General features: G+C 40.8%; 2 protein-coding genes across 4 annotated transcripts in view; one reads left to right on the top strand and one right to left on the bottom strand.

Moving 5' to 3' along the window:
- LOC104939874 (aldehyde dehydrogenase 2 family member) overlaps positions 1–17,266 on the top strand; it is a 63,193-nt gene extending 45,927 nt beyond the window's left edge. Inside the window, exons 11-13 of the mRNA XM_027276417.1 lie at positions 12,592–12,749; positions 14,271–14,385; positions 17,028–17,266. Coding sequence (XP_027132218.1) covers positions 12,592–12,749; positions 14,271–14,385; positions 17,028–17,060 — 306 coding nt within the window. The 3' untranslated portion in view covers positions 17,061–17,266. The remainder of the gene's footprint in view (positions 1–12,591; positions 12,750–14,270; positions 14,386–17,027) is intronic.
- A 3,722-nt stretch (positions 17,267–20,988) lies between these two features.
- LOC113745020 (uncharacterized) lies at positions 20,989–24,367 on the bottom strand. Of its 3 annotated transcripts, XM_027276402.1 has the most exons (4): positions 23,675–24,367; positions 23,179–23,250; positions 22,897–23,014; positions 20,989–21,377 (listed from the first exon to the last, which is right to left on the bottom strand). In XM_027276402.1, exons 1-4 carry the CDS (start codon positions 23,776–23,778, stop codon positions 21,255–21,257), a joined length of 417 nt encoding a protein of 138 aa, XP_027132203.1. In that variant the 5' UTR covers positions 23,779–24,367; the 3' UTR covers positions 20,989–21,254. The 3 variants fall into 3 exon arrangements, 2 of the variants coding, with proteins under 2 accessions (XP_027132203.1, XP_027132202.1); XR_003461947.1 differs by having other exon boundaries at positions 23,179–24,367; XM_027276401.1 differs by having other exon boundaries at positions 22,897–23,250.
- Between the last annotated feature and the right edge of the window lie 1,874 nt (positions 24,368–26,241).

Genomic DNA, 26,241 nt, shown 5'->3' with positions numbered 1-26,241 from the left:
ATTAGGGAAAACATGGGCTGATGGTCAAACAAACTGGCGAAGCTGGAGATAGCGAAAAGTTAGAGCGCTGTAAATTAACTTGGTGGAGAGAGCATCAAATGTGGCAAAGTACTATTATATAGAGATCACTTGAATTCTTAAGCCTGCCTTCTGCACCTGGACAAAGAAATGGTCAATGTGGCTGGGAGAAAGACACGATTATTGCAGTGGACTATAAAAAGAAGAAGTCTTCAGATTGAAGTTTTTTCGAAAGTGTGACCAAATTTTTAAGGTTAGATTACAATCGGACATAAGGAGTAGTGTTTCCTGTTACACACACAAAGCAGTTTTAATATAGTCCTTAAATACATTAACTTCGTGTCTTTATGTGTAGTCACATGTCATACCTAATATGTCTAATATAATTTATCTTGATATTCCTTAGTTTTTGTTTTTATGGACAGGGAAGGGAATTGTCTCCTTTAGAGATAATCCTTCTGTGAACAGGCGGTTGAATGATCCATTTGGGCCTCATGGGAGGCAGCTTTGATCTGGTGCGAGCAGTTTTCCACCACGCCGCGGGAATGCCTGATGATTGGAGGGGGTAAAATGCCATACTATAAGGTGGTGATGCAGCTATCAGGAATTTTTGTAAATTTTTATAATATATATTATATATATATATATATATATATATATATATATATTATATATATATATATAATATATATATATATAATATAGAGTGCACCATAATTATCCGGAGTCAATGTTGAACATCCCAGCAAATGTGGAGAAGAAGAGCAGGTTTCGTCTGTCTTTGTGGTAAATGAAAAGTGTCTTGTGTGTTCTGCCACCCTACTCCACTCAGGATAGTTACAGCTCAGCTCCCTTGTGTTCCATAATATGCTGGACACTATTTTAAATAAGGGATCCTGATACGTTTACAAAACGCTTTCCTGTGAGCTAAAACTGGCCAGTGGGACAAACTATTGACTGCACGACCATCACTTGATCAACGAATCTGTATGGTTTCTGAAGTAATAATGGCACAGAGAAATACAGTACAATGCATCAAAAAGAAAACATAATGAGGCATTTGAACTTGTTCTCATTTAGGTATTTTTAAATCTCCGCCCTACCTCCTCCCTGCAATGGTCATGTTTCCCTGGACATCTCCAAAGACAGTAGGGTGGATAAGTATCCTCGGTCTGCAGCCACTCCTCTCCACACATCAACTTGGCTCCCTCCTCTTCCCACTGCTGATATAGCCAAGAATCCTATTGAATTGCTCGGAATCCACCGGGACAACATCAGTAACAGCGGGAAAAGCAATTAAAGTGTGCCTGCAATGAAATGTTCCTGAACCATTAATGCGTTCAACCGTGCCATGAGTGAGTGTGTATGTTACGCCTGAGGTTAGTTTAGTCAAACTAACAAGTTCACCAAGATCTTGTACTATTACTATTACTCTCTACAATTCTACCTTTTCATCTGAATTTTACAGCGTTTACACAAATGTATCACTTCATACTATTCTACTCTTTCAACCAATTTCAACAACTTGTTAATATATCCCTTATGGCCTTTTCAAGCTTTTAGTATAGAGACGCTGAAGAGTGAAGGAATGTGAGGGGGAGGAGAGTGAAGAGACAGGGAAAGACATGCAGAAAAGTGGCAGCAGGTGGCCGCTGGGGCCGGCGGCAGCAGAGGCACCCCCACCGCACTTTCCACAGGAATGCAGTTTTCAGTTGAGTGTGCCTGAAGCGCACACTATGTGTTATCCACCGCGCCTATTCTTATTGAGTGTGCCTGAAGGAGACACTCTTTTATCTCTCGGGCTTATGAGTGTGCCTGAAGGAGCACACTCTTTATTATCTCCAGGCTTTTATTGAGTGTGCCTGAAAGAGCACACTCTTTATTATCTCTCGGGTCTATCTTATTGAGTGTGCCTGAGACACACCTCTTTATTATCTCTCGGGCTTATTGAGTGTGCGTGCAAAGCGCACACTATTGTTATCCACGCGCTTATTCTTTTATGAGTGTGCCTGAAACGCGCAACTATTGTTATCCACCGCGCTTATTCTTATTTTATTATCTTACGCCCTTTTTTTGGTTCGCTTCTCCTCCCAGAGTTTTTGTCGCACTACACAACGGGTATCGACACGCGCGGCTCGGCCGGGACATGTGTGCTATGCATGTCTTTCTAAGAGTTTCGGCAAACGGTTTTGCCACAAAATCCAGAAAAACGAAGCCAAAAAATGAATGGTGTGTATTGCGAGAAACTCTCCAGACCTAGAGTGCGTGATGTCATCGTCTAGAGTGGGAGGGGGAGAGAAAAATCAGTGAAAAATAAAACGGATTCACTACCCTGGCCTCAAATGCCCAGCTACAGACATGATTATCCCCTCAAAATGTAGGAAAACTTGAGGTGATGCGCAGTGGATAACACTGTTGAAGCTGTCTCCTATATAGTTTTGGCTCCCTACGGCTGATTGATCGACTACTCCCGCCAACAGCCTCATAGACTCCAATGTTAAAAAAGGAGCGAAATTTTCTGGAGAAAGCAGAAGTAACGTTTCTCTCTTGCTCCTGAGGGCACATTTCTTCATTTATCGACACAAAACGACATATGTAAAACGATCAGGAAGGTCTCATCGTGCCTCAGGTTAAGCCGGTTCAATGATTGGAATTACGGTTTGGCCAAAAGTCCTTCCTGGCATTTTCTCTCAGTCTCTAACTGACATTCTAACAGGTGCAGATCAGCTGCTGCTGATTAGGTCCTGGTTGCTTGGCAACCTCAGCCTGCGTGAAGGAGAAGAGGGGGGAGGGGCCACCAGAAGCCGAGCGGCAGCCATTTTAGTAGTTCTTGGCACTTATTTGAACTTGTCTGTCTAAATGGCAGACAGAGACAGCAGAGCAGCTAGCTCGTTAACATGCTAATGTATACATTCTAGGAATTAAATACATGCTAATTTAACATGGTAATGCAACAGGTAATGTTAATTGCTAGTGGCATCAGCGTTAACATGCTAATGCTAACTGCTAATGTACATGCTAATGCTAACATGCTAATGTTAACATGCTATGCTAACATGACAAATGCTAACAGTTAATGTAACTGTTAGCCACAGCGTTAACATGCTAATGCTAACATGCTAATGCTAACATGTAATGTAACGTTGCCATCAGCGCTACATCTGATGCAATGTGTAATGCAGTAAAACATGACGCTAACATGCTAATGCTACCATGCTAATGTTACTGTTAGCCCATCTCGCTAACATGCTAATGCTAACATGGATGTAACATGCTAATTAACATGCTAATGCTAACTGCTAATGTAACTGTAGCCATCAGCGTTAACATGCTAATGTAACATGTTAATGTTATCATGTAATGTAATTGTTAGCGCATCACCGTTAAAATGCTAATGCTTAACATGCTAATGTTAACATGTATGCTAACCATAGTATCATACATGGTCATGCCAACATGTTAATGTTAACTGCAATAAGCTAACATGCAATGCTACATAATGTTAACTGTTAGCCTCACGCTAACATCTATGGTAACATGCAATGTTAACTGTTAGCACATCAGCGTAACATGTTAATGTAACATGCTAATGTTAACTGCTATGCATCAGCGCTAACATGCTAATGGTAAATGCAATGGTACTGCTAGCCCATCAGTTAACATGCTAATAGTAACATGCTAATGCTAACATGCTAATGTTAACTGTTCGCCTATCAGCACATCAGCGCTACATGCTAATGTTACCTGCTAATGTTAACTGTTAGCCCATCAGCGCTAAATGCTAATGCTAAATGGCATACTAACACTGCTTACATTAACATGCTTAATGTTACATGCTAATGTTAACTGCTAGCCCCTCAGCGTACATGTTGTTAACATGCTATTTAACCATGTTAATGCTACATGTAATGCTAAACGTAATTTTAACATAAGTTAATGCTAACATGCTACTGATAACTGCTAGCCCATCAGTCTGTTAACATGCTAATACTAACATGCTAATGCTTACATCTAATGCTAATCTAGTCCATGCATTTAACATGCATAATGCTAAATGCTAATGCTAATTGCTAGCACGTAAGCGCTAGCTGCTCCTGTGTCTAAATAAACATGTTAAAATGACTGTTGAGGTGTGCTTTTTTAATACAGACCCCCCAGCAACAGCCCACTCGTCACTCTCAATTTCTTTCTAGTACTAAATTTGCTGAGCAGTGTCGACATGGGCCAGAGTCACGGCACACTCAAAATTTCTTTAGAAATTTTTCATATTGCTTTGAATCTTTTACTCGCTTTCTTATTCGTCTTCCGTTTCTCTGTTTTTTCGGTTCGCTCTCCTCCCAGAGTTTTTGTCGCCGTACAACAAAACGGGTATCAAAACGACCGGCTCGGCCGGGGAGGACTCGATGGCTAAGACTTTCTAAGAGTTTCGGCAAACGGTTTGCCAAAAATCCAGAAAAACGAAGCCAAATAAAAAATGATGAATGGGGTGTTATTGCGGAAACTCTCCAGACCTGAGTGCGTGTGTCATCGCTAGAGTGGAGAGGGAGAGAACAATCAGTGAAAAAATAAAACGGATTTCACTACCCTGGCCTCAAATGCCCAGCTACAGCATGATTCCCCTAAATGTAGGAATTCAGGTGAGCAGCGTGATACACTGTTGAAGCTGTCTCCTATATAGTTTTGCTCCATACAGGCGATGATCGACTACTCCCGCAACAGCCTCATATGACTCCAATGTTTAAAAAGGAGCGAAATTTTCGGAGAAAGGCAGAAGTAACGTTTCTCTTCTTGCTCCTGAGGGACAATTTCTTCATTTATCGACACAAAACGAATATGTTAAACGATCAGGAGTCTCATCGTGCCTGGTTCAAGCCGTTCAATGATTGGAATTACGGTTTGGCAAAGTCCTTCCTTTCGAGAGGAGAGCGTCTCAGCATTTTCTCTCAGTCTCTAACTGACCTTCTAACAGTGCAGATCAGTGCTGCTGATTAGGTCCTGGTTGCTTGGCAACCTCAGCCTGCTGAAGGGAAGATGGGGGAGGGCCACCAGAAGCCGAGCGCGCCGCATTTTAGTGTTTGGCACTTATTTGACTTGTCTGTCTAAATGGCAGACAGAGACAGCAGAGCAGCTAGCTCGTTAACATGCTAATTGAATTACCATTAGCCACTAGGATTAATACATGCTATTAACATGGTAATGCCAACTGGTAAGTTAATTGCTAGGCATCAGGTTAACATGCTACTGCTAATATAAATGCTAATGCTAATGTTAAATGCTAATGTTAACATGCTAATGCTAAAATGCCCATGCTACATGTTCTTAACGTTCCCATCCAGCTTACATGCTAATGCCTCAGCACTGCTAATGCTACATGCTAACTGTTAGCCCTCAGCTAACATGATGTTAACGCAGAATGCTAAACAATGCTAATGTTAAACTGCTACTATGCTAAACATGCCTAATGCTAACTGCTAGCCCTAAGCGTTAAACATGCTAATGTTAACTGCTTAATTTACCTGCCTAATGTTAATGTTAGCGCATCCCGTTAAATGCTATGCTAACTGCATAATGTTAACTGTTCATGCAACATAGTAATCTACATGTTACCAGTAATGCCCAACATGTTAATGTAACATGCTAAAGTAACATGCCAATGCTAACATGCTAATGTTAACTGTTAGCCCATCAGCGCTAACATGCTAATGTACATGCCAAGTAACTGTTAGCACCTAGGCTAACATGCTAATGCTAACATGCTAGTACTGCTTAGGCATCATCGTAACATCTAAATTTTTATGCTAATGTTAACTGTTAGCCCTCGCGCTAAACATGCTTAAGCCCACTGCAACAAGTGCGAATGACTAAACATGCTAACATATTACATGCTAATATCAACATTGCAGTAACGCTATGTTAACCCATGCTCATAACATATCTAACATGCAAGCTTCCATAGGAGCTAAAGCTATCTGTTAATGTTAGCAATGCTAGTGCTAACATGTAATGCTAACATCGTTACATGCTACCAAATGCTTTTGTACTGTAGCTACACCAACATGTATACTGTATAAAATGCGTAATGTTAAACATGCTAGCCATCATGTTAAACATGCTAATTACTACATGCTTGCTAATGCTACATGCTAATGTAACTGCTTAGCCAATCTGTTAACATGCTAATGCTAAATGCCTAATGTCTAATTGCTAGCACGTAAGCGCTAGCTGCTCCTTGTGTCTAAATAACATGTTAAAAATGACTTTTGAGGTGTGCTTTTGAATACAGACCCCCAGCAACAGCCCCACTCGTCACTCTCAAAATTTCTTTTCTCCCCCTACTAAATTGCTGCGAGTGTCGACGGGGCCGGGGCCAGGTCAGCACACTCAACATTTCTTTAGAAATTTTTCTAGTTGTGGTAACGCACTATGTTATACGCGCTTTTCTTTATTCATCTTAGCCCTTTTTTTTGTTCGCTACTCCTCCCAGTTTTTGTCGCACATACACAAAAGGGTTATCAAACGTGCGGCTCGGCCGGGACATGTTGCTATGCTTTTCTAAGGGTTTCGGCAAACGGTTTTGCCAAAAAATCCAGAAAAACGAAGCCAAAAAAATGAATGGGTGTGTATTGCGAGAACTCTCCAGACCTAGAGTGCGTGATGTCATCGTTGAGCGTGGAGAGGGGAGAGAAAAAATCAGTGAAAAAAAAAATAAAACGGATTTCACTACCTGGCCTCAAATGCCCAGCTACAGACATGATTATCCCCTCAAATTAGGAAATTCTGACGTGATCGCAGTGATACACTGTTGAAGCGTCTCCTATTTATAGTTTTGGCTCCATACAGGCTTGATTGATCGACTACTCCCGCCAACGCCTCATAGACTCCATACCATGTTAAAAATAGAGCGAAATTTTCGAGAAGAGCAGAAGTAGTCTAACGTTTCTCTCTCTTGCTCCTGAGGGCACATTCTTCATTATCGACACCAAACGAATATGTAAAACGATCAGGAAGGTCCTCATCGTGCCTCAGGTTAAGCCGGTTCATGATTGGAATTACGTTTGGCCAAAAGTTCTTCCTTTTCGAGAGAGTTCTCAGCATTTCTCTCGTCTCTAACTGACCTTCTAACAGGTGCAGATCAGCTGCTGCTGATTAGGTCCTGGTTGCTTGGCAACCTCGGCCTGCGTGAGGAGAGAGCGGGGGGATGGGGCCACCAGAACCGCCGAGCGGCAGCCATCTTTAGTAGTTCTTGGCACCTTATTTGAACTTTGTCTGCTCTAAAATGGCAGACCGAGACCGCAGAGCAAGCTAGCTCGTTAACATGCTAATGATAATTACCATTAGCCATAGCGAATTAATTACAGCTAAATCACATGGTATGCAACATGGTTAATGTTATTGCTAGTGCTTCAGTAAACATCTAATGCTAACATGCTAATGCTAACCTGCTAATGCTAACATGCTTATGCTAACCTTGCTAATGCTAACATGGACAATGACTAACATGTTAATGTTAAACTTTTAGCCCAATCCTGCGTTTAACATGCTAATCCCGGTACATGCCAATGCTATTGTTTAGCACATCAGCGCTTAACATGCTAAGTTAACATGCTAATCATAACATGCTAATGTTAACTGTTAGCCCATCAGCGCTAAATTCTAATGTTAACAGCGGAATGCTAACTGCTATGTAAACATGCTAATGTTAAACATGCTAATGTCCTTAACTGCTACCATCAGCGTTAACATTGCTAATGTAACATGTTATGTTATCATGCTAATGTATTTAGCGCATCCACCGTTAAAAGCTAATGTTCACCATGTAATGTTAACCATGCTAATGCTAACATAGAATGATAACATGGGGTAATGCCAAACATGTATGCTTAAACCTGCTAAAGCTACCATGCCATGCTAACATGCTTACGTTAACATGCTAATGGTAACATGCAATGCTTAACTGTAGCCACATCAGCGCTAACATGTTAATGCTAACATTGCTAATGCTAAACATGCAATGTTAACTGTTAGCCAATCAGTCTACCATGCTAATGCAACATTCTACTGCCTCACATGCTAATGGTAAATGCTAATGCTAAAATCTAATGTTAACATGTTAATGCTAAATGCTAATGTTAACTGCTCGTGCATCCGCGCTAACAAATGGCTAATGTTAAAATCCCAATGGTAACATGCTAAGTTAACATGTACTGGTAAACATGCAATGTTACTGTTAGCACTCAGCGCTAACATGCTTAATGTAACATGCAATGCTAACAGGTAATGCTTACTGTTAGCCCATCAGCCGCTAACATGCTAATGTTAACATGCTAAGCTAACTGCTAATGGTAACATGCTCTAATGCCTAAAATGCCTAATGTTAACATGTTAATGCTAAAACGGAGCACCTGTGCTTTCTCTGACTCCTACGGCCAAAGTTTATACAATTTTTGCCTGAAACTTGGCACAGACATTATACACAAGACGAGCATTCTTCTGGTCATTTCAGATTTTGGTTTGATGCATACCTTATAGGTTTTTTTTGGCCACCTTCGAGGGGGATCATTCAGACATATACTGTGCATCTCAGTGGGACAGACAGTGCATGCAGCACCTGTGACTAATTACTCTGACCTGCAGCTCACCCTGGTTGCTTGGCAACCTCAAGTATGCCTTTGACTAACTTTATTGAAGTCTCTGTATGATATCAGACTATCAAGACTACATTTTTAAAGTCGGCCATTTTATCCTTGTCTCTCATAAACACAAACACATAGATAGAGAGACAGACACACCACACACAGGCAGACAGAAATGCAGACGCACACACACACACAGACAGAACAAGCACACATGCAAGCACACACACACACAGGACAAGTTTTTCAAAATAAGAGTCCCTTCAAAATAAGAGCCCAGTAAAAAGGCAATGATGACACAGCTTGTTGTATTAATACTGAATTTGCTGAGCAGTGTCAGTAATAATGCATGGGGACGACGGGGCCAGAGTCAGGCACACTCAAAATTTCTTTAGAAATTTTTCTAGTTCTTATTATTCGTCTTCCGTGTTTTTTTCGGTTCGCTTCTCCTCCCAGAGTTTTTGTCGCACATACACAAAACGGATATCAAAACGACCGGCTTGGCCGGGAATCGATGGCTATGACTTTTCTAAGAGTTTCGGCAAACGGTTTTGCTAAAAATCGCCAAAAACCATGCCAATAAATGAATGGGTGTGTATTGCGAGAACCTTCCAGAGCTAGAGTGAGTGATGTCATCGCTAGAGTGGAGGGGGAGAGAAAAAGTCGTCGAAAAATAAATTTGTAAACTGCAATTGTGGCCGCAAATGCACAGCTACAGACGTGATTATCCCCTCAAACGTAGGAAAATTCGAGGCAGTCGCAGTGATACCACAGCTGTCAGATATATAGTTTTGGCCTGACACGCAAATATGCGGCAGCAACTCCCATCCTCAGCCTCATATACTCCCATGTTAAAAAGGCGGGAAATTTTCTGGAGGAAAGCAGAAGTAACGTTTCTCTCTCTTGCTCCCAAGGGCACATTTCTTCATTTATCAACACAAAACGAATATGTAGACGATCAGGAAGGGCTCATCCTGCCTCAGGTTAAGCCGGTTCAATGATTGGAATTACGGTTTGGCCAGAAGTCCTTCCTCTTCGAGGGAAGGTCTCAGCATTTTCTCTCAGTCTCAGAATTTCTAACTGACATTTTAACAGGTGCAGACCAGCTGCTGCTGATTAGGTCCTGGTTGCTTGGCAACCTCAGTCTGCTTGAAGGAGAAGAGGGGGGAGGGGCCAGCAGAAGCTGAGCGGCGGCCATTTTAGTAGTTCTTGGCACTTAATTTGAACCTGTTTGTGTAAAATGGCAGACAGAGACAGCAGAGCGTTAGCGCAAGCTGTAAAGACATGTTATTTGCAAACATTAGCGACCAATGCTAAAATTAATGCTAATTAACATTAGCCACTAGGAATTAAATACATGTTGATTATTAACATGCTAATGCTAACTGCTAGCGCATCAGCGTTATCATGCTAATGCTAACATGCTAATGCTAACATGCTAATGTTAATTAACATTAGCCACTAGGAATTAAACACATGTTAATTACTAACATGCAAATGCTAACTGCTAGTGCATCAGCGTTAACATGTTAATGCTAACATGCTAATGCTAACATGTTAATGCTAACTGCTAGCGCATCAGTGTTAACATGCTAATGCTAACATGGTAATGCTAACATGCTAGCGCATCAACGTTAACATGCTAATGCTAACATGGTAATGCTAACATGCTAATGCTAATTGCTAGCATGTAAGCGCTAGCTGCTCCTGTGTCTAAATAAACATGTTAAAAATGACTATTTGAGGTGTGCTTTTTGGATACAGACCCCCAGCAACAGCCCACTCGTCACTCTCAAAATTTTCTAGTACTGAATTTGCTGAGCAGTGTCAGTAATAATGTATGGGGGCGACGGGGCCAGAGTCAGGCACTCTAAAAATTTCTTTAGAAATGTTCTAGTTACTTTTATTACTGTTATTGCTTTGAATGTTCCACTAAGGCTTGGAAAAAAAGGTTTCAACAATAAATGTCATTCACATCTTTTTTAAACATATTTGTAAAACATTCTAAATATCTTTATTTGTGAATATGCTCAAATGTTTTTTTAAACACAGTCTTTGTGTATGATTTTAACATTTTTAACAACACATTTTAACATTTTTGTGTGTTTTTAAACATATTTAAATACATTTAAACTTAACATTTTTGTGTGTTTTTAAACATATTTAAATACATTTAAACATTTTTTTAAACACATCTGACATTTGCAGGCCGAGTTATCGTGTTAAAGATATCGCACCTTATTGGCAGGACCCAGCCTGGCCTGTCTCTGCCGGACTAATAACGAACATGTATTCAGCAGTGTGGCAGTAGATAACAACAGTTATTAACGTAAGTTGTTTGCAAAAATTGTTCAGGAGGATTCCGAGAGGAGGAAAGAAGACTTCGAGTTTTAATATGATGCGATGTTTGAAACAAGCGGTATTAAAAGAATATGAAGCAGCCGTGGTAGCAGCTAGCGGTGCTGCTAAAGCTAAAACAAAACAGAGTGTGGATGATTGACACCTGTCAACCAATCACAGTCAGGAGAATCGATTAGTACCGCCCACATTCACCTTTGACTCACCAATGACGATCCAGAATGAAGTAAACCCAAAGGTGGTATATCGCACCAAGAGGACACACTTCACTATCAAACCTCTTTGTCTTTATGTAAACAACCAGGACCTTCGTGACTGATTCAAACTAAAGCAGAGACATAGCAGGAGACATTAGCAGTGTTTTTTTGCACTGGAATAGAACTTTTGACACAAAACAGCAAAGACAAGACATAATGTATAGTTTTGTGGATTTTTTTTGCTACTCTTTGGGGGCTAGCTCGCCGAGTTTTCATCGCACAGTGATGAGACACATATCTTTGCAAGATATATTTTTATTTTTTCCCACACCACGCCTCCCCTGAAGTCCTTTGGCACCCCCCAAGGGAGGCGCGCCTCACACTTTGAAAACCGCTGATATAGAGTAAACGGGTCAACCTCATGCGCCCGCCTTGGCTTAATTCAATGCAAGGTGCTCCATCAAATCCATTATAGTAGAGCCAAACTCTCTAGGATATATTCCAATGTTATTGAAACATGTGAACGTTGTCATGTAGCTAATGCTGATCTGGCCCATATGTTCTGGTCCTGTATTAAACTGTATAATTTCTGGTCTACGATATTTCGAACAAAAACATGCCTGCTTTGAGTGGAAATCAGCACATCTAACCAAATCCTCCTCCTGGATGAAAGACCTGATTTTATTCTTAAAGCTGGAAAAGATAAAGTATTGGATCAACCAAAAAAATCTATGAAATATGGGCCCCTCTACTATCTTATTTTGAGAAACTTGACGTCCTCCCACAAGACTAAAAAAATGAGCAGGCATAATTCCATATCCACTTTTTCTCTTACTTATTTCCTTTTCTTTTTTTTTTGTATTTTATTTACCTATTTTCATATGTGTATGCTACTATTGTTTTTATTTATGTATCATTATTTTAATTGTCCTGTATATTTTCATACCTGTACCCCTTTCTGTATATCATTTGAGATGTGCCTTTCTCTTACTGAGTCTATTTTTAATATTTTATTTAATTTCTGTGTTGGCAGCAGGGGGGGTGGGTATATACAATAAGAAAAATTGTATATGTTGAATATCTGTGATGAATGTTCATTTCTACAACAACTTTTAAAGAAGACATCTTTGCTACTAAATGGGGAAAATGGGTGATCAACTGAATACTGTATAATACTGTGTAAACCCAAGAACACCTGCAGCAGGACTGTTATATATTTGAACTTTTTTGTTATCTCTCTTTTCATTGTATATCTGAACAAAAACTGTGCTAAAATTGTGACCATTTTAATTTACCAGAGTGCCATTGATCAGGTCTGTTTCCACTTTAAATATTGATAGAGTTGAAGTCATTAATCTTTGCTTTGGTTTTCTTTTCTCTTGCAGATCTTTGGTCCAGTGATGCAGATCTTGAAGTTTAAAACACTGGAGGAGGTGGTGACGAGAGCCAATGACACTAAATATGGTCTAGCAGCAGCTGTGTTTACAAAGGATATTGATAAAGCCAACTATGTCTCCAATGGGCTTCGTGCTGGCACAGTCTGGTAGGAGTGCTGTTATTAAAATCACTGAAATTACTGTGCCAACATTAGTATGTAAGTTAGAGATATTCAAGACTAACCCTAAGACCGTCTAATGAATATTTACCCATCCCATTTTACAGTAGGTGTTGTTTTATTTATTTTTTAGCCTTTATACTATGATGATGCTACATTTTAGTCACCATTATCATTGTTTAGGGCTAGGGATGTGTGCTCTATGTATGCAGAGTTTTAAAACAATGTCCAGTGGAGCAAAATTCCTAGAACTTTTTTTAATTAACAGATTAATTACAGAGCGCAAGTCAAAATTCAGTCATTTTGTCATTCAGACAGATGGATAGGAGTAGGCAGGCTCTCTCTCATTGACTCTGTAGTGTTTAAGGGTGGGATAGGTATAGTGGTAAAAAAGCCACACAACACAGCGGGTGATGTTCATGCTCCCAGGTCGTCACACTTTAGGTTGGTGGCTTAAAGATAGTTGATTGTTGAGTCTCAGTTGTATTGCGGGTCGCTATGTTTCCCATTTGTATCTGTTATGGTGCATAATGAGACCCCTGTTTGTCAAAGAGTATCTCTATCATGCAATTTGAAAGAGAACTTACTAAGGATTATTGTATGGACATTTCCACATCAGAAGTCTTGGGTTAACAGGAAAGTCTGTGTTTAACTTTAAACTTTCAGCAACTTTAACCACAGACATGCAACTCAGGCAATTTGGACGTATTGGCAGCATCTCTTCTCTTCATGAATCTCTAGATCCACTGCAATTTGCCAAACAGGTCAATGGACAAGGCCATCGCCCTGTCCTCTAGCAGCAGTGCAGGAAATAGGCCACTAAGATCGTCAGAGACCCAAATCACAGACACAAACTGTTCTGCCTGCTGCCTTCTGTAAGACGGCACCACAGCATCCAGTCTTGCACTACCACACCTAAAACCTGCCTGAAACTGGCATTTCAAGCTAAATTTCTATTCGATATTTATGATTGGAGTATATAGGATATAACTATTGAACCATGCTTCGATATGCCCACCCCCACATGCAGTGTGACAGATGAAGATAGAGTTCTCACCTATTTAATGTGATTTCTGTCTGCCTGTAGAGCTGCTCTGTAGGGCTGTAAGACGTGACTTTGATCTTTATACAGGACTGCATACTGTCATCCGTGAAACAGCGATATTTGTGAAAACCTGCTTGCATGAGTACATAGATCCAAAGATGGACAGGAATCCAAATGCATACTTCATGTGCATATAAGTGTCGGAAATGGCGTCCTATGTAACTATCTGTCTGGAGCATGCCCTACCTTTCACCCAATGTTAACTTGGATCTGCTCCAGCATTCTTCCAAAGGAATGTGTTTATAGACAATGGATAGGTGAATGTGGATACCTAATATTGTTATGATGGTATGTGTATATATTATTACACAATACTTAGGCCTGTATGTTTGAAGTGTACTGCACTGTCTGTGTTAAGTTTAAGTTTTTTTTTACATTGTGTGTATGTGTGTTTTCCTCTGCAGGATTAACTGTTATGATGTGTTTGGGGCTCAGGCTCCATTTGGTGGTTACAAGGCTTCAGGTAATGGCAGAGAGCTAGGAGAATATGGTCTGGACAACTATACAGAAGTCAAAACGGTAATTTAAAAAATAAACCATAATATAAATGTTTAAGGCTTTTCATATATAATTATAATATATATATATATTATATAATATAATATAATAATATATATATATATATATTATATTTATATATATTATTTATATATATTTTTTTATATAATTAGGGTGTCAATCGATTAAAAAAAATTAACTAATTAATCGCAAAAATTCTGTATTAATCGCGATTATGTATCAATAAAGTATCAATAAATTAAATGCATTTTTCTGAGACTGAAGCTTATAATGATATTTATTTATGTAAAATGATCCAATTAATGTAGAATAAACTCAATAAAGTATATTTAAATTTATTCATGTTATTGGCTTAAGGTGCACCTATGCACAGTGCTAATAGAAAAAAGCCAGAATGAGGAAATATACTGAGGAGTGCCACACTCCTGTAGTGTAGACTGGGTGTTTGCTTTGTTGATGGTGATATGTTAAAGTCGTGTTACTTCTGTGGAATTTAAATTCGGCTTTGCAAACTGTGCAAATTGCCTGTTTTTGTCAACGAGCCGTCGGGCAACTTTTTAAAATGAAATGTTTCCCCCTAAAAGTCCGTCCTTATCCATCTTTCCGCCATAGACTCTCCTTTAGTTAGGATAGATCTATAGACATATACATAGACTCTCCTTTAGTTAGGATAGATCATAGACATATTACACAGACGCCTCACTGAGCAGGTTGGTCTGTTGCTGCGATACGTTAACGTGTCCGCCATATTGGATGTGGCAGATCTGCCCGTAAACTAAAACAAGCAGGGGCGGTTTTAGCTGTGGGAATGTGGGCGACACCCTGGCGCAGTCTCCGTGAGGGCTTTAAGTTAATGCCTCTTATACACCCATTCACACACACACACTAATATATCTGGGAAACAAAGCTCTACTTTGCCACATCCAAAATGGCGGCCGCCACCGGAAGTAAACAAAACCGCGTTAATTGCGTTAATTTTTTTTAGCGCGTTAATTCTTTAAAATTAATCGACAAAATTAACACGTTAATTTTGACAGCACTAATATATATATACATACATACATACATACATACATACATACATACATACATACATACATACATACATATATGGCATGCCATTCAGGAAATTTAACCTTTGAATATATTGAATGAAACTTTGAATATATTGAATGAAGTCTGAACATATTGAATGAAGTCTGAATATATGGAGTAAACCTTGAATATATTGAATGACACCTTGAATATATTGAATTAAGTCTGAATATATGGAATAAAACTTTGAATATATGGAATGAAACTTTGAATATATTGAATGAAACCTTGAATATATTGAATGAAACTTCACTGACGTCAGACTTCGCGGCAGTGCTTGCAGCCATCTTGTTTAACAGTCTGTAAAAGCGAATGACAATGAGTCAGGCTGCCCGCAAACTAGTTGCAGCGATATTAAACAATCAGGACATGATAAATACACTGTGAATGCGTGCCAAAATCCTCCCGATACCCTGCCCGTACTTCTGGCGAAAAAGTTCGCTCAATTTTTAACCGTGGCAGGCCTACAACAGGCATAAAGTTTTGGCATAATCTCATTATGCATTTGTCTGTCTGTCCGCAATCCGCTGTGTGAGTAATGTGCCCAAAGCTGACAATGTATCGCGGATCATAAAATACGTTCAGTACTAAACTAAATATTTATCCTGCATTGGTCTATGAATGTGGGTGATTCTTATTGTATCTAAACAATATATGAAGAGCTTCTCTTTCAGTTCATGAAATCCCTGTAGCCACAGCAGCTCCTCCAATCCCGGAGAAGTGCCGCGTCAGAGCGCAGTGCCATTACGCACGGCCATTCACTGTGTTTTACCTTCATTAAATCACCTGAAAACTATATCAAGCTAACCATACAGTGTCTTGGGCCCTTTCTTGTGTACAGGTGGAGATTGTACACTGGGTGTTGTGGGGCACTCCTGTGAGGTTGAAGGCATGCTGAGGTTGGCCTGATAAACAGCTGCCTGGCCTGTTTTATGTCTGCCACGATTAAAAAGGGAGCGAACTTCCTTGTCAGGAAAACGGTATTGATCAGGGGTATCGCGAGATTTTTGCCCGTACACGCAGTGTTAATGATGTCCTCATAGTTTAATATTGCTGCAACGAGATTGTGAGCGGACTGACTCGTTGTCACTCACTTTTAGCTATAGCATACACACATTACACAAGATGCCGTGAAGTCTGACGTCAGTCAAGTTTCATTCCATATATTCAAGGTTTCATTCCATATATTCAGACTTCATTCAATATATTCAAGGTTATACACACCCACACCACACAACACACACACACACACATATATATATATATGTATATGTTGTGTGTATATATGTGTATGTATGTGTTATATATATATCTATTTGTGTGTGTGGTGTGTATATGTGTGTGTATATGTGTGTGTATATATGTGTATATATTATATATCATATATATATATTAATATATATATATATATATATTATTGTGTGTGTGTGTATATGTGTGTGTGTATATATATATATATATAAAATACAAAATTATTATTAATTTTATTTATTATTAATTTATTGAATATTCTCGATATCTTTGAATCTTTTCGTCTGCGTTGCCAGGTGACCATCAAGGTACCACAGAAGAATTCTTAGACATGCTGCAAGCCCAGTCAACAGCTGCCAAACAGGAAACAACTGAGGTGACACATTAGACTGATGTCTCAAATACCAGAATATAAACTGTTCACAACCATAACTTCCATGTCTTAAATTTTCCACCATGTGATTGTCTATCTGTAATCTGTGGGCTTTGAGATTAATTTTTCATAATAAATGTGTTTAAGGCACTAAGCACTCATCATTTTTGTCATCTTTGTGTTATTTACAGGAAATGTTAAGGCAGGAGCTTATATATGCTAAATCTTAAGTTTGCATTGCAGCTCATTGTTTTTCCCCCGCTTTTATTTGGATGTGACAAAAGTGATACCTAAAACATAATAAAGAAACATATGAAAAGAGAGGGGACAGTGCAGTGAATGACAAGAACAACAACAATCAGTAACACTTCATGCAGGTGTGCATAAAACTGACATAGAAATGTTTTTACAAGAGAGATAGAACACTTCCTATCTAAGGCGCTCATGGTAATACTTGGCTTACCCACACCCACCCTCACACAGACACACACACACACCAGTGATGCGCGGGTCCATGTTTGATCGACCTGCACCAACTGACGTTTTAAACTAACCCGCCCAAAGTTGGACCGCAGCAAATAATTGTGAAATATTGTACCCAACCCGCTTCCTGACCCGCATTTTAAAAAGTAGTCTATACTCTTGATTAACTTTGTAGCATCATCGGGCTACATAAAACTGGCATTACTGAGTTATTATATTCATTTAAAAGTAGCTTAATAAAATGCGGTTTCTTCGCGCCAGTTATTCAGCCAATAAAGTCTGTGTATTTCACAGAAAATTTTGTCTACTACATAAATTACAAAACTTTACTCGGCATCTTTATTTCAAACGACCCGACTGACCGCAACCACCCGCTCAATTTGGATCAACCCACGCATCATTGACACACGTATCTTGCCCAAGGACATTTTGACTGGACTGGGAATTGAACCAGAGATTCTACAATTATCAGATGACCAATTCTACCACCTGAGCCTCAGCTGGCCAACAAGATCATCCCCAGTAGTCTAGTCCTATAGCAGCATAACTAAGGGAGGACCTGAGCCAGCCCTAACTATCAAAACTAACTATCAAAAACTATCAAAAAAAACTATCAAAAAGGAAAGTCTTAAGTCTAGGAGCTTGATAGCTGAAAGCTCTGGCTCCCAATCTACTTTTGAAAACTATAGGAACCACAAAGAACCCAGCATTCTGAGAGTGCAGTGTTCTAGACGGGTAGTAAGGTACTATGAGCTCTTTGAGATATGATGGTGCCTGACCATGAAGAGCTTTGTAAGTAAGGAGAAGAATTTTAAATTCTATTCTAGATTTAACAGGTAGCCAATGCAAGGAAGCCAAAAGGGGGATGAGATGTGATCTCTGATCTTGATTCCTGTCAGAACACGTGCAGCAGCATTCTGAATTAGCTGCAAAGTCCTAAGAGACTTATTGGAGCAGCTTGATAAAGAGTTACAATAGTCCAGCCTAGAAGTAACAAATGCGTGGACTAGTTTTTCTGCATCCGCTTGAGATGCTCTCAGTAGTGCAGTGGTAAAGTTTACCAGAATGTGAGGAGACAGGTGGGCCTTCTTGAGTCTCCTCAAAAAGAACAGATACCTATGAGCCTTCTTGATCAGGATGGATTTGTTGAGAGTCCAAGAAATGTCCTTAGAGATGTGGACACCCAGGAACTTAAAGTTGGAGACACAGTCAACCTCTGCTCTGTTGATGTGGATGGGAATGTGTCTGATGCCATTGTTTTTCCTGTCCATGATGTCATTGATCTTCCTGGTGTTGATGATGTTATTGTCGGTGCACCAAGTCACCAGGTGCTGGATCTCCTCCCTGTAGTCGTTGGGTGTTTTGGCACCGGTGCAATGGATGTGGTTTTAAAGCATGTGGGGACTTCTTGTGACAGGTTGAAGATGTTAGTCAGGACCTGAGTCAGCTGTCCAGCACAGGCCCTGAAAACTTGTGCACTATTCCTGCTCAATGCAGTACACACTTTGGTGGGGGAGAGTGTGAGGGGTTGGTGGTCTGCAGGGAGTGCAGCCTTGTTGACCCCCTCTTGGTTCTCCTTGTCAAAACATGCATATGAGTTGTTAATCTCATCTAACAAGGTGGGTTTATAGTCTGTGATGGCCTGGATGCCTTGTCACATGGCCAGGCCATGCAGGTCATCCATTTTTTTTTATATCCTTAAGGCATGCTTGAAGTTTAGCTAATAGATTTGTTTCATCTGGCTTGATCAATGCATATAATTGGATGTCATCGGCACAACAATGAAAGTGACAAACTTTGGTGTGCATGGACAATTCATCATTAACAGCACCGGTTCTGGCCACATTTGCGCCCTGCCATTTAGAGTTTAATATTAGCTAATATCTTAGGAAGAAAAGGAAAGGTTAGATGTCATTCTGTAATTGGCTAAAACCTCTGGATCCAGAGTGGGCTTTTTAAGAAGAGGTTTAATTACAGCTACTTTAAAAGGACTGTGGTACATAACCTGATAATAAATACAGATTAGTCATATCCAACAAAGAAGTGCTACCTAAAGGTTGGGATAGGGTCTAAGAGACAGGTTGACGGCTTAGATGGTAAATGGACTGTACTTATACATCTCCTTTCTAGTCTTCCGATCTATGCCACATTTTATTCTAATTTATTGCTTGTCACTTTTGGTTATTGTGGTTTGTTTTATTGTAAAGCATCTTGTAACTGTGTGTTGTAGAATGTAGAAAGAAACAAAATCAAGAAAAACATTGAACGAGAAGATGTGTCAAAGTTTGGGATGATACAGTAAGGGCTTGCTTAGAAGAGTTTATTTATCACCATGGATCCAACAAGCGGGTCATAAAATTCTGCAACTATTTCTTCTGCTCTAGTCCTGACATTTGTATGAAAAGTCTGTCCAATTTCAATTATTTTATCTTCCATGGAAGCAGTTCAGGAGTTCTATTGCTGTTTGCAGCATTTGAAAGAAATGGTTGTAATCAATTGTATTAAAAGCATGCCTATATGAATACAGGTCATGACCCCAATATGACCAACTACTCCTTGACCTCACTTTTCTCTGCCTTCTATCCACCCCCATGTAAACAGCAGTGGACCAGTCAAGAAAAAGTTAATTTAATAACACAGACCTTTGTAACATTACTACTATGTGGAAATGTAAACATCTGTTTTACCAAGCCCATCCAAGAACAAGTCTATTATCTTAGCTCAATAGAAGTCATCCATCACCTTCTGTCTTAACTCCTCTTTCACCTCTGCTGGCTGCTCCACCACAGACCACAAAAACTGCAAGCCCCCTCCTGGCACCACCTCAGCCCACTCCCTATCAGACATCTGGCTGCTCTCAGAGCTGTAGAGGATTGTAGTAACTGTCACCACTGCAGAATGACTGGGGCTGTCTTGACGCATTTGCTCTGAACTAACTTGACCAGGATTGAGACTATGTAGTCTTTTAATAGCATGAGAAAATTCTTGTACTTCCTCCTTTGTCTTAACTACAGCAGTTGACTGACTGAGATGAAGAGCTTCACTTTCTTCAAACCCAGAATTAAAATTAGACTTACCAACCAACTCTTCTTCCCAGCTTGGAGCCTTGAACCCAGCTGGATGAACAGACTGGTCTGATTCTAACCCTCTAATCTGTAGACTGTGAAGCATATCATCTCCATGTGGTCCTTTACTGTTAACAGAATCGCCTCGCCCCGTTATCCTGTCAGACACTATGTCCTCTGATTTATTTAGTGGCTTGACCTGTTCTGACCACAGAGGAGTATCCAACTCATCTGGCTCCAGTTTGATCATTCCAGACTTTCCACTATCAAGTAAACCAGGGGGGTCAATTTCAAAGTTACTGGTGGCAGAATGTCTCCCAGCTAATGTCTCAAGTCTATTACCAAACAGACCATCTTGAACATGTGAATACAAAACAGAATCAAATCTATGGGTACTAGATGTGACTCTTACATTATAGGGAGTAAAACTGTCTGTACTAATAACAGTGTACATGATGTTGTCACGACCCGGCTCTAGAGCCATGACAAACACACAAGGGAGACACGGATTGAAGGCCAAAATGGAAATGATTTATTGTAAAGAACTAAACAACAAACATTTTTACCAAAAACAAACCCAAAGAAACGATGGGGTGTGTCAATCAGTCAATCAGTGGTGAAGGTGCATGTATGCATGAATGAAAATGTGTAGATGTAAGATGTTGTGTGCCATAAGAACAAAGAAAACCAAAAACCATGAGGCAGCCTGGAGAGGTGGGTGGAGCCTGCCAGAGAGAGAGAGAAAGAGAGTTAATGGGTGGAGCTTTATAATCTCCCTAACTGGGGCCCAGAGGTTTCCACCAATCAGCTGGGTATTGGAGCACACACTCAATTACACAGGGAACCGTCACACCCCCCTCCATAAGAACGGGGTCCCAAAAGGATTCCCGTTAAAAATATATCAAGTGTGGAAACAAACAAAGAGCAGCCAAAACCAACACTAAGCTGGAGCTCTAGACAATGCGTTTGAGTTTTTTAAGCGTCCGCGTAACATGGCCTGATCAGGTGCAGTCAACACGTCATCCTCCCCACCTACATTATGAGAAGATTCCTGCACCGGACCAGCAACACAAGCAGCACGAGCGTGACCCACATTTGGATGTACAACAGAAAAGGATGGCTCAGAGGTGCGTTCGTAATACGGTTTAAGCAAATTTACATGGCAAAGCTGACTTTTATTTCTCCGACCGGGAGTTGAAATTATGTAATTTTGATCAGAAATTTGCTTCAACACAGTGTGTGGACCTGAAAACTTTGCCTGGAACGGTGATGTAACAATAGGGAGTAGAGTGAGTACCTGGTCTCCAGGACTAAACGCGCGACGTTCAGTATGACGATCATACCACGATTTCATCTTGTCCTGAGCCGACGCAAGTTTTTGTTTTGCTAACTCCCCAGCTGTGTACAGTCTGTGCCGAAACCCGTTGATATAGTCAATTAAGTTTTTAGGTGGATCTGAGCCTTTCCAGCTGTTAGACAAGACTGCCAAGGGACCCCTTACCGTGTGCGCAAACACAAGTTCGTTTGGGCTGAACCCTGTACTCGCCTGCGTTACCTCCCTTGCTGAGAGCATTAACCATGGCAAACCTTCCTCCTAATCCTTCCCTAACTCAGTGCAGTATGCACGCAGTAGAGACTTTAAAGTTTGATGGAAGCACTCTAACGCACCCTGACTCTGCGCATGGTAAGCAGAGCTCTGATTATGCTGTACCTGAAGCTGCTTCAACACCTGGGCGAACATGTGGGAGGAAAAATTTGAACCCTGGTCAGACTGTATACGCTTTGGAATGCCGAAGATGGAAATAAACTGAGAAAGCGCTCGTACCACAGACCTAGTAGTTACTGTGCGCAGAGGATACGCAGTTGGATAACGTGTACTCTGGCACATAACAGTCAATAGATACTTAGCATCTGATTTGGATGGAGGAAGAGGACCTACACAGTCAATGATCACATGTTCAAACGGCTGGCAGATCGCAGGAATGGGACACAGTTTTAATGTCTGGTTTGGCTTGTCCGTCAGCTGGCATGTATGGCATGTTTTAATAAACGCGGACACATCTCTCCTCATCCGAGGCCAAAAGAAATGTCTCAACACACGATCATATGTATGTTTTTTTTACCCCAGCATGTCCAGCTTCATCATGTGCTACTTAACACTGAGTGACGGAGTGTAGTTGGCAAAACTATTTGAAACACAGGAACCCCAACGAACACGTCACTGTGCTGCAACCACTTCCTCACCAGCAGTGAGTCCTGAAGAAAATAACCACAAGCGCCGTCCTGCACCTCACTCTCAGACCGAACCTGCTCCATCAGCCCCTTGAGAGAGGAATCCGCTTGCTGCTCTGCCACCAGATCACTGCGGGATATTGACAGAGGAAAATCAGACAAGGGTAACGAAAATTTTTGACAACCATTTTCCTTATCTGACTGTGTTGCAGACTCCGTTTTTAACGCAGCCATGGCGCGCGTTACAGCACAGGCTGTGAAAGCCTCAGGAAAATCAGTTTCACGAGCACCTACCAAGTCGTTACCCAGGATAACAGAGATGCCCTGGATCGGCAACACAGGACGCACAGCCAACTTAGCCTCCCCCTGAAACAAGTCACAGTCAAGTATCACCTTGTGCAATGGAACAAACAATACATTTAAATCCATCCCACGAACAGGAACTGAACTGCCAGCTTCCGACTCCTTAGACAACGGCAGAACTCCAGCCTGAATGAAAGAGTCAAAAGCGCCTGTCTCGTAAAATTGTCACAGGCACCTTTTCTGCACTTCCTACCATAGACACAAAACCTTTCAAAATAAAGGGCCGATACGGATCCAAATCTGCAGTCCCACAGTCTTTGGTCTGTAACACAGGATCTTTAACTGGAGTGGTGACAAAAGGAACAGGTGCAGCCAAACCTACCCCTTTTACTTGGGTTTCAAAGGTTGAATTTGTAGGCCTCTGTTTTAATAAATAGCAATCTGCCTTCCAATGTCCTTGTTTATGACAGTAGTTGCAAACTCTTACCTGTTCACGCAATCCACCATTACGTCTACCTCCCACTGTAAAAGTTTTAACCTGCCGGGAAAAAGATCCAACACCACCGACAGCACCACCTTCACCAATATCATATGCAGCTCTACACTCTAGTCTATGCGTCAACACATATTCGTCAGCCAAGGCAGCTGCTTCACCTGCATTTTTTGCCTTCTGTTCACTGATATATGTTGCAACTTGCACAGGAATAGAGCTCTTGAACTGTTCAAGCACCATGAGTTCACATAAACCTTCAAAGTCGTTCACATCCGATGCAGAATACCAGCGAGTGAAATGTAAATTCAGGTCTCGTACAAACTCAAGATGACTCTGATTTTCTCCTTTCTTCCATGTCCGAAACCGTTGCCTGTATGCTTCTGGAACCAGCTCATAAGCTCTTAATACCGCTGACTTCACAGCAGAGTAACTTTTACTTTCAGTATCATTTAATGCAGCGTAAGCTTCCTGCGCCCTGCCAGTCAGCACACACTGGAGCATAAGTGTGCGCGCCGACTCCGGCCAATTGCGCACTTCAGCCACTCGTTCAAACAATGAGAAAAACGACTCGGGATCCTTCTCTGAAACCTTCGGCAAAAGCAGTTCTGCGTTCAACTTAAACTTATCATGTTCTAATTGAAGCATTAACAATTCTTGATGTCAAAACCTGATGTCAACGTCGGAGACAACGTGGTGGAGCTACTGGTGAAGATAAAACCTTGTTTTCAAATAAATTTGACTTCAGAATAGCCTTCACTCTCTCTTTAAGACGTTTGTCTCCAACATCAATATCATAGTGCTCTGCTATTTTCAGCAGTTGTTCTTTAGTGCACAAATCTAAAAGCTCCTCTGAAGGAGAATGAAAAAACTCCTCAATATTCATGTCAACTTGTGTGTGAAAATCAATGCAAACTATAAGTGTAGTCTATTTTTATATACACAATTTGGACTGAACAGGAAGCGAGTGTGCCCCACTAACTGCCTCAACCACAAACTAAACTAAGCTCAACCCTAGTCTTCATGCAGTTACTGGTGGTGGGTAGTTATGCACTGGCGCCCAATGGCCAGGAAAGGCAACCAGAACCTGGCGACCCACCCTAAACCATGGATGTGCTCCCGAGACAAAATGCTCTAACCACGGTCACCGCAACACTACAAAATAACAAAACAAGACGAAACCTAAAGAGGTAACGCTGCTGACCCTGACAGGGGAACACCTGATCACATCAATTAAATATACCCAGTAGACCACACTTACCTTACGTTGATTTCCAGTTCAAACACACAAGGAAAAACCAAACCTCTCACTGCCTATAAAACAAATTTTAGCCACAAACAAACCATTACCGCAACTCCCGAACAAACATGCATATTTCCCACTATCAAATACAAGAGAAACTACACATGCAGAACTCCATAGGGAATCCCCAGGGAAACCCTCACAAAGACAAATGACGTCATAGGACCACAACTTCATTCAAACAATTGGTCCTGTACAAAAATGTGCCATCAAGCTAATAGGCCTACCCCTGTAGCAAAACCAAAGTAGCACCAAATACTAACAAACGCCATACCAAAAGAGATCACCAAGATGGACGAGCCCCCAATGTTGTCACGACCCGGCTCTAGAGCCATGACAAACACACAAGGGAGACACGGATTGAAGGCCAAAATGGAAATGATTTATTGTAAAGAACTAAACAACAAACATTTTTTTACCAAAAACAAACCAAAGAAACGATGGGGTGTGTCAATCAGTCAATCAGTGGTGAAGGTGCATGTATGCATGAATGAAAATGTGTAGATGTGAGATGTTGTGTGCCATAAGAACAAAGAAAACCAAAAACCATGAGGCAGCCTGGAGAGGTGGGTGGAGCCTGCCAGAGAGAGAGAGAGAGAGAGTTAATGGGTGGAGCTTTATACTCTCCCTAACTGAGGCCCAGGGGTTTCCACCAATCAGCTGGGTATTGGAGCACACACTCAATTACACAGGGAACCGTCACAGTATCATGTCCAGCAATATTATCACCCCTTCCATGCTTGATTGTCCTGTTATTGACACTACAATTAATTTTATCACTATTAGGACAAAGATTGATGATAGGAATTACAGCTGTTGAAGCATTTTTATCAGAACCATGACTACTTATATTATCAGATTCAGTACCAAAACTAACATTTCTTAGAGTAAGCACAATAGTGGGAGTAGAACCATCTCTTGAAGAATTAGTGGTACTGTTTTCACTGGATAAATCACTCAGAGAACCATTTTTGGTAGTAATGACCTCCTCGCTGGCCCAAACAGTCTCATTTTCCTCTAGTCTAGCTTGGTCAGACATAACGATGCCCTGAGTTTTTAATTCTTTCAGCTTGCTTCCTTCCTTTTCAATAACCGCCTCTGTCTTTTTTTTCTTCTGCTGCTGGCTTATTTCAGCACTGTGCCTCAGTTCTTTTTTCTCTGTAGGGAGCACAGGTGTCTTCTCATAAATAGCCTCTTCTTTTCCCTTGTTCTGGCCAATCTCTGGCTTCCATGGAGTCTGGGCTTTAAGGTCCCTTCTCTC

This window comes from Larimichthys crocea, unplaced genomic scaffold (assembly GCF_000972845.2).
Source record: "Larimichthys crocea isolate SSNF unplaced genomic scaffold, L_crocea_2.0 scaffold377, whole genome shotgun sequence".
In the NCBI taxonomy this organism is placed as follows: Eukaryota; Metazoa; Chordata; class Actinopteri; family Sciaenidae; genus Larimichthys; species Larimichthys crocea.
Note: the sequence above shows the minus strand (reverse complement) of the source record. Positions and strands in the feature narration are given on the sequence as shown.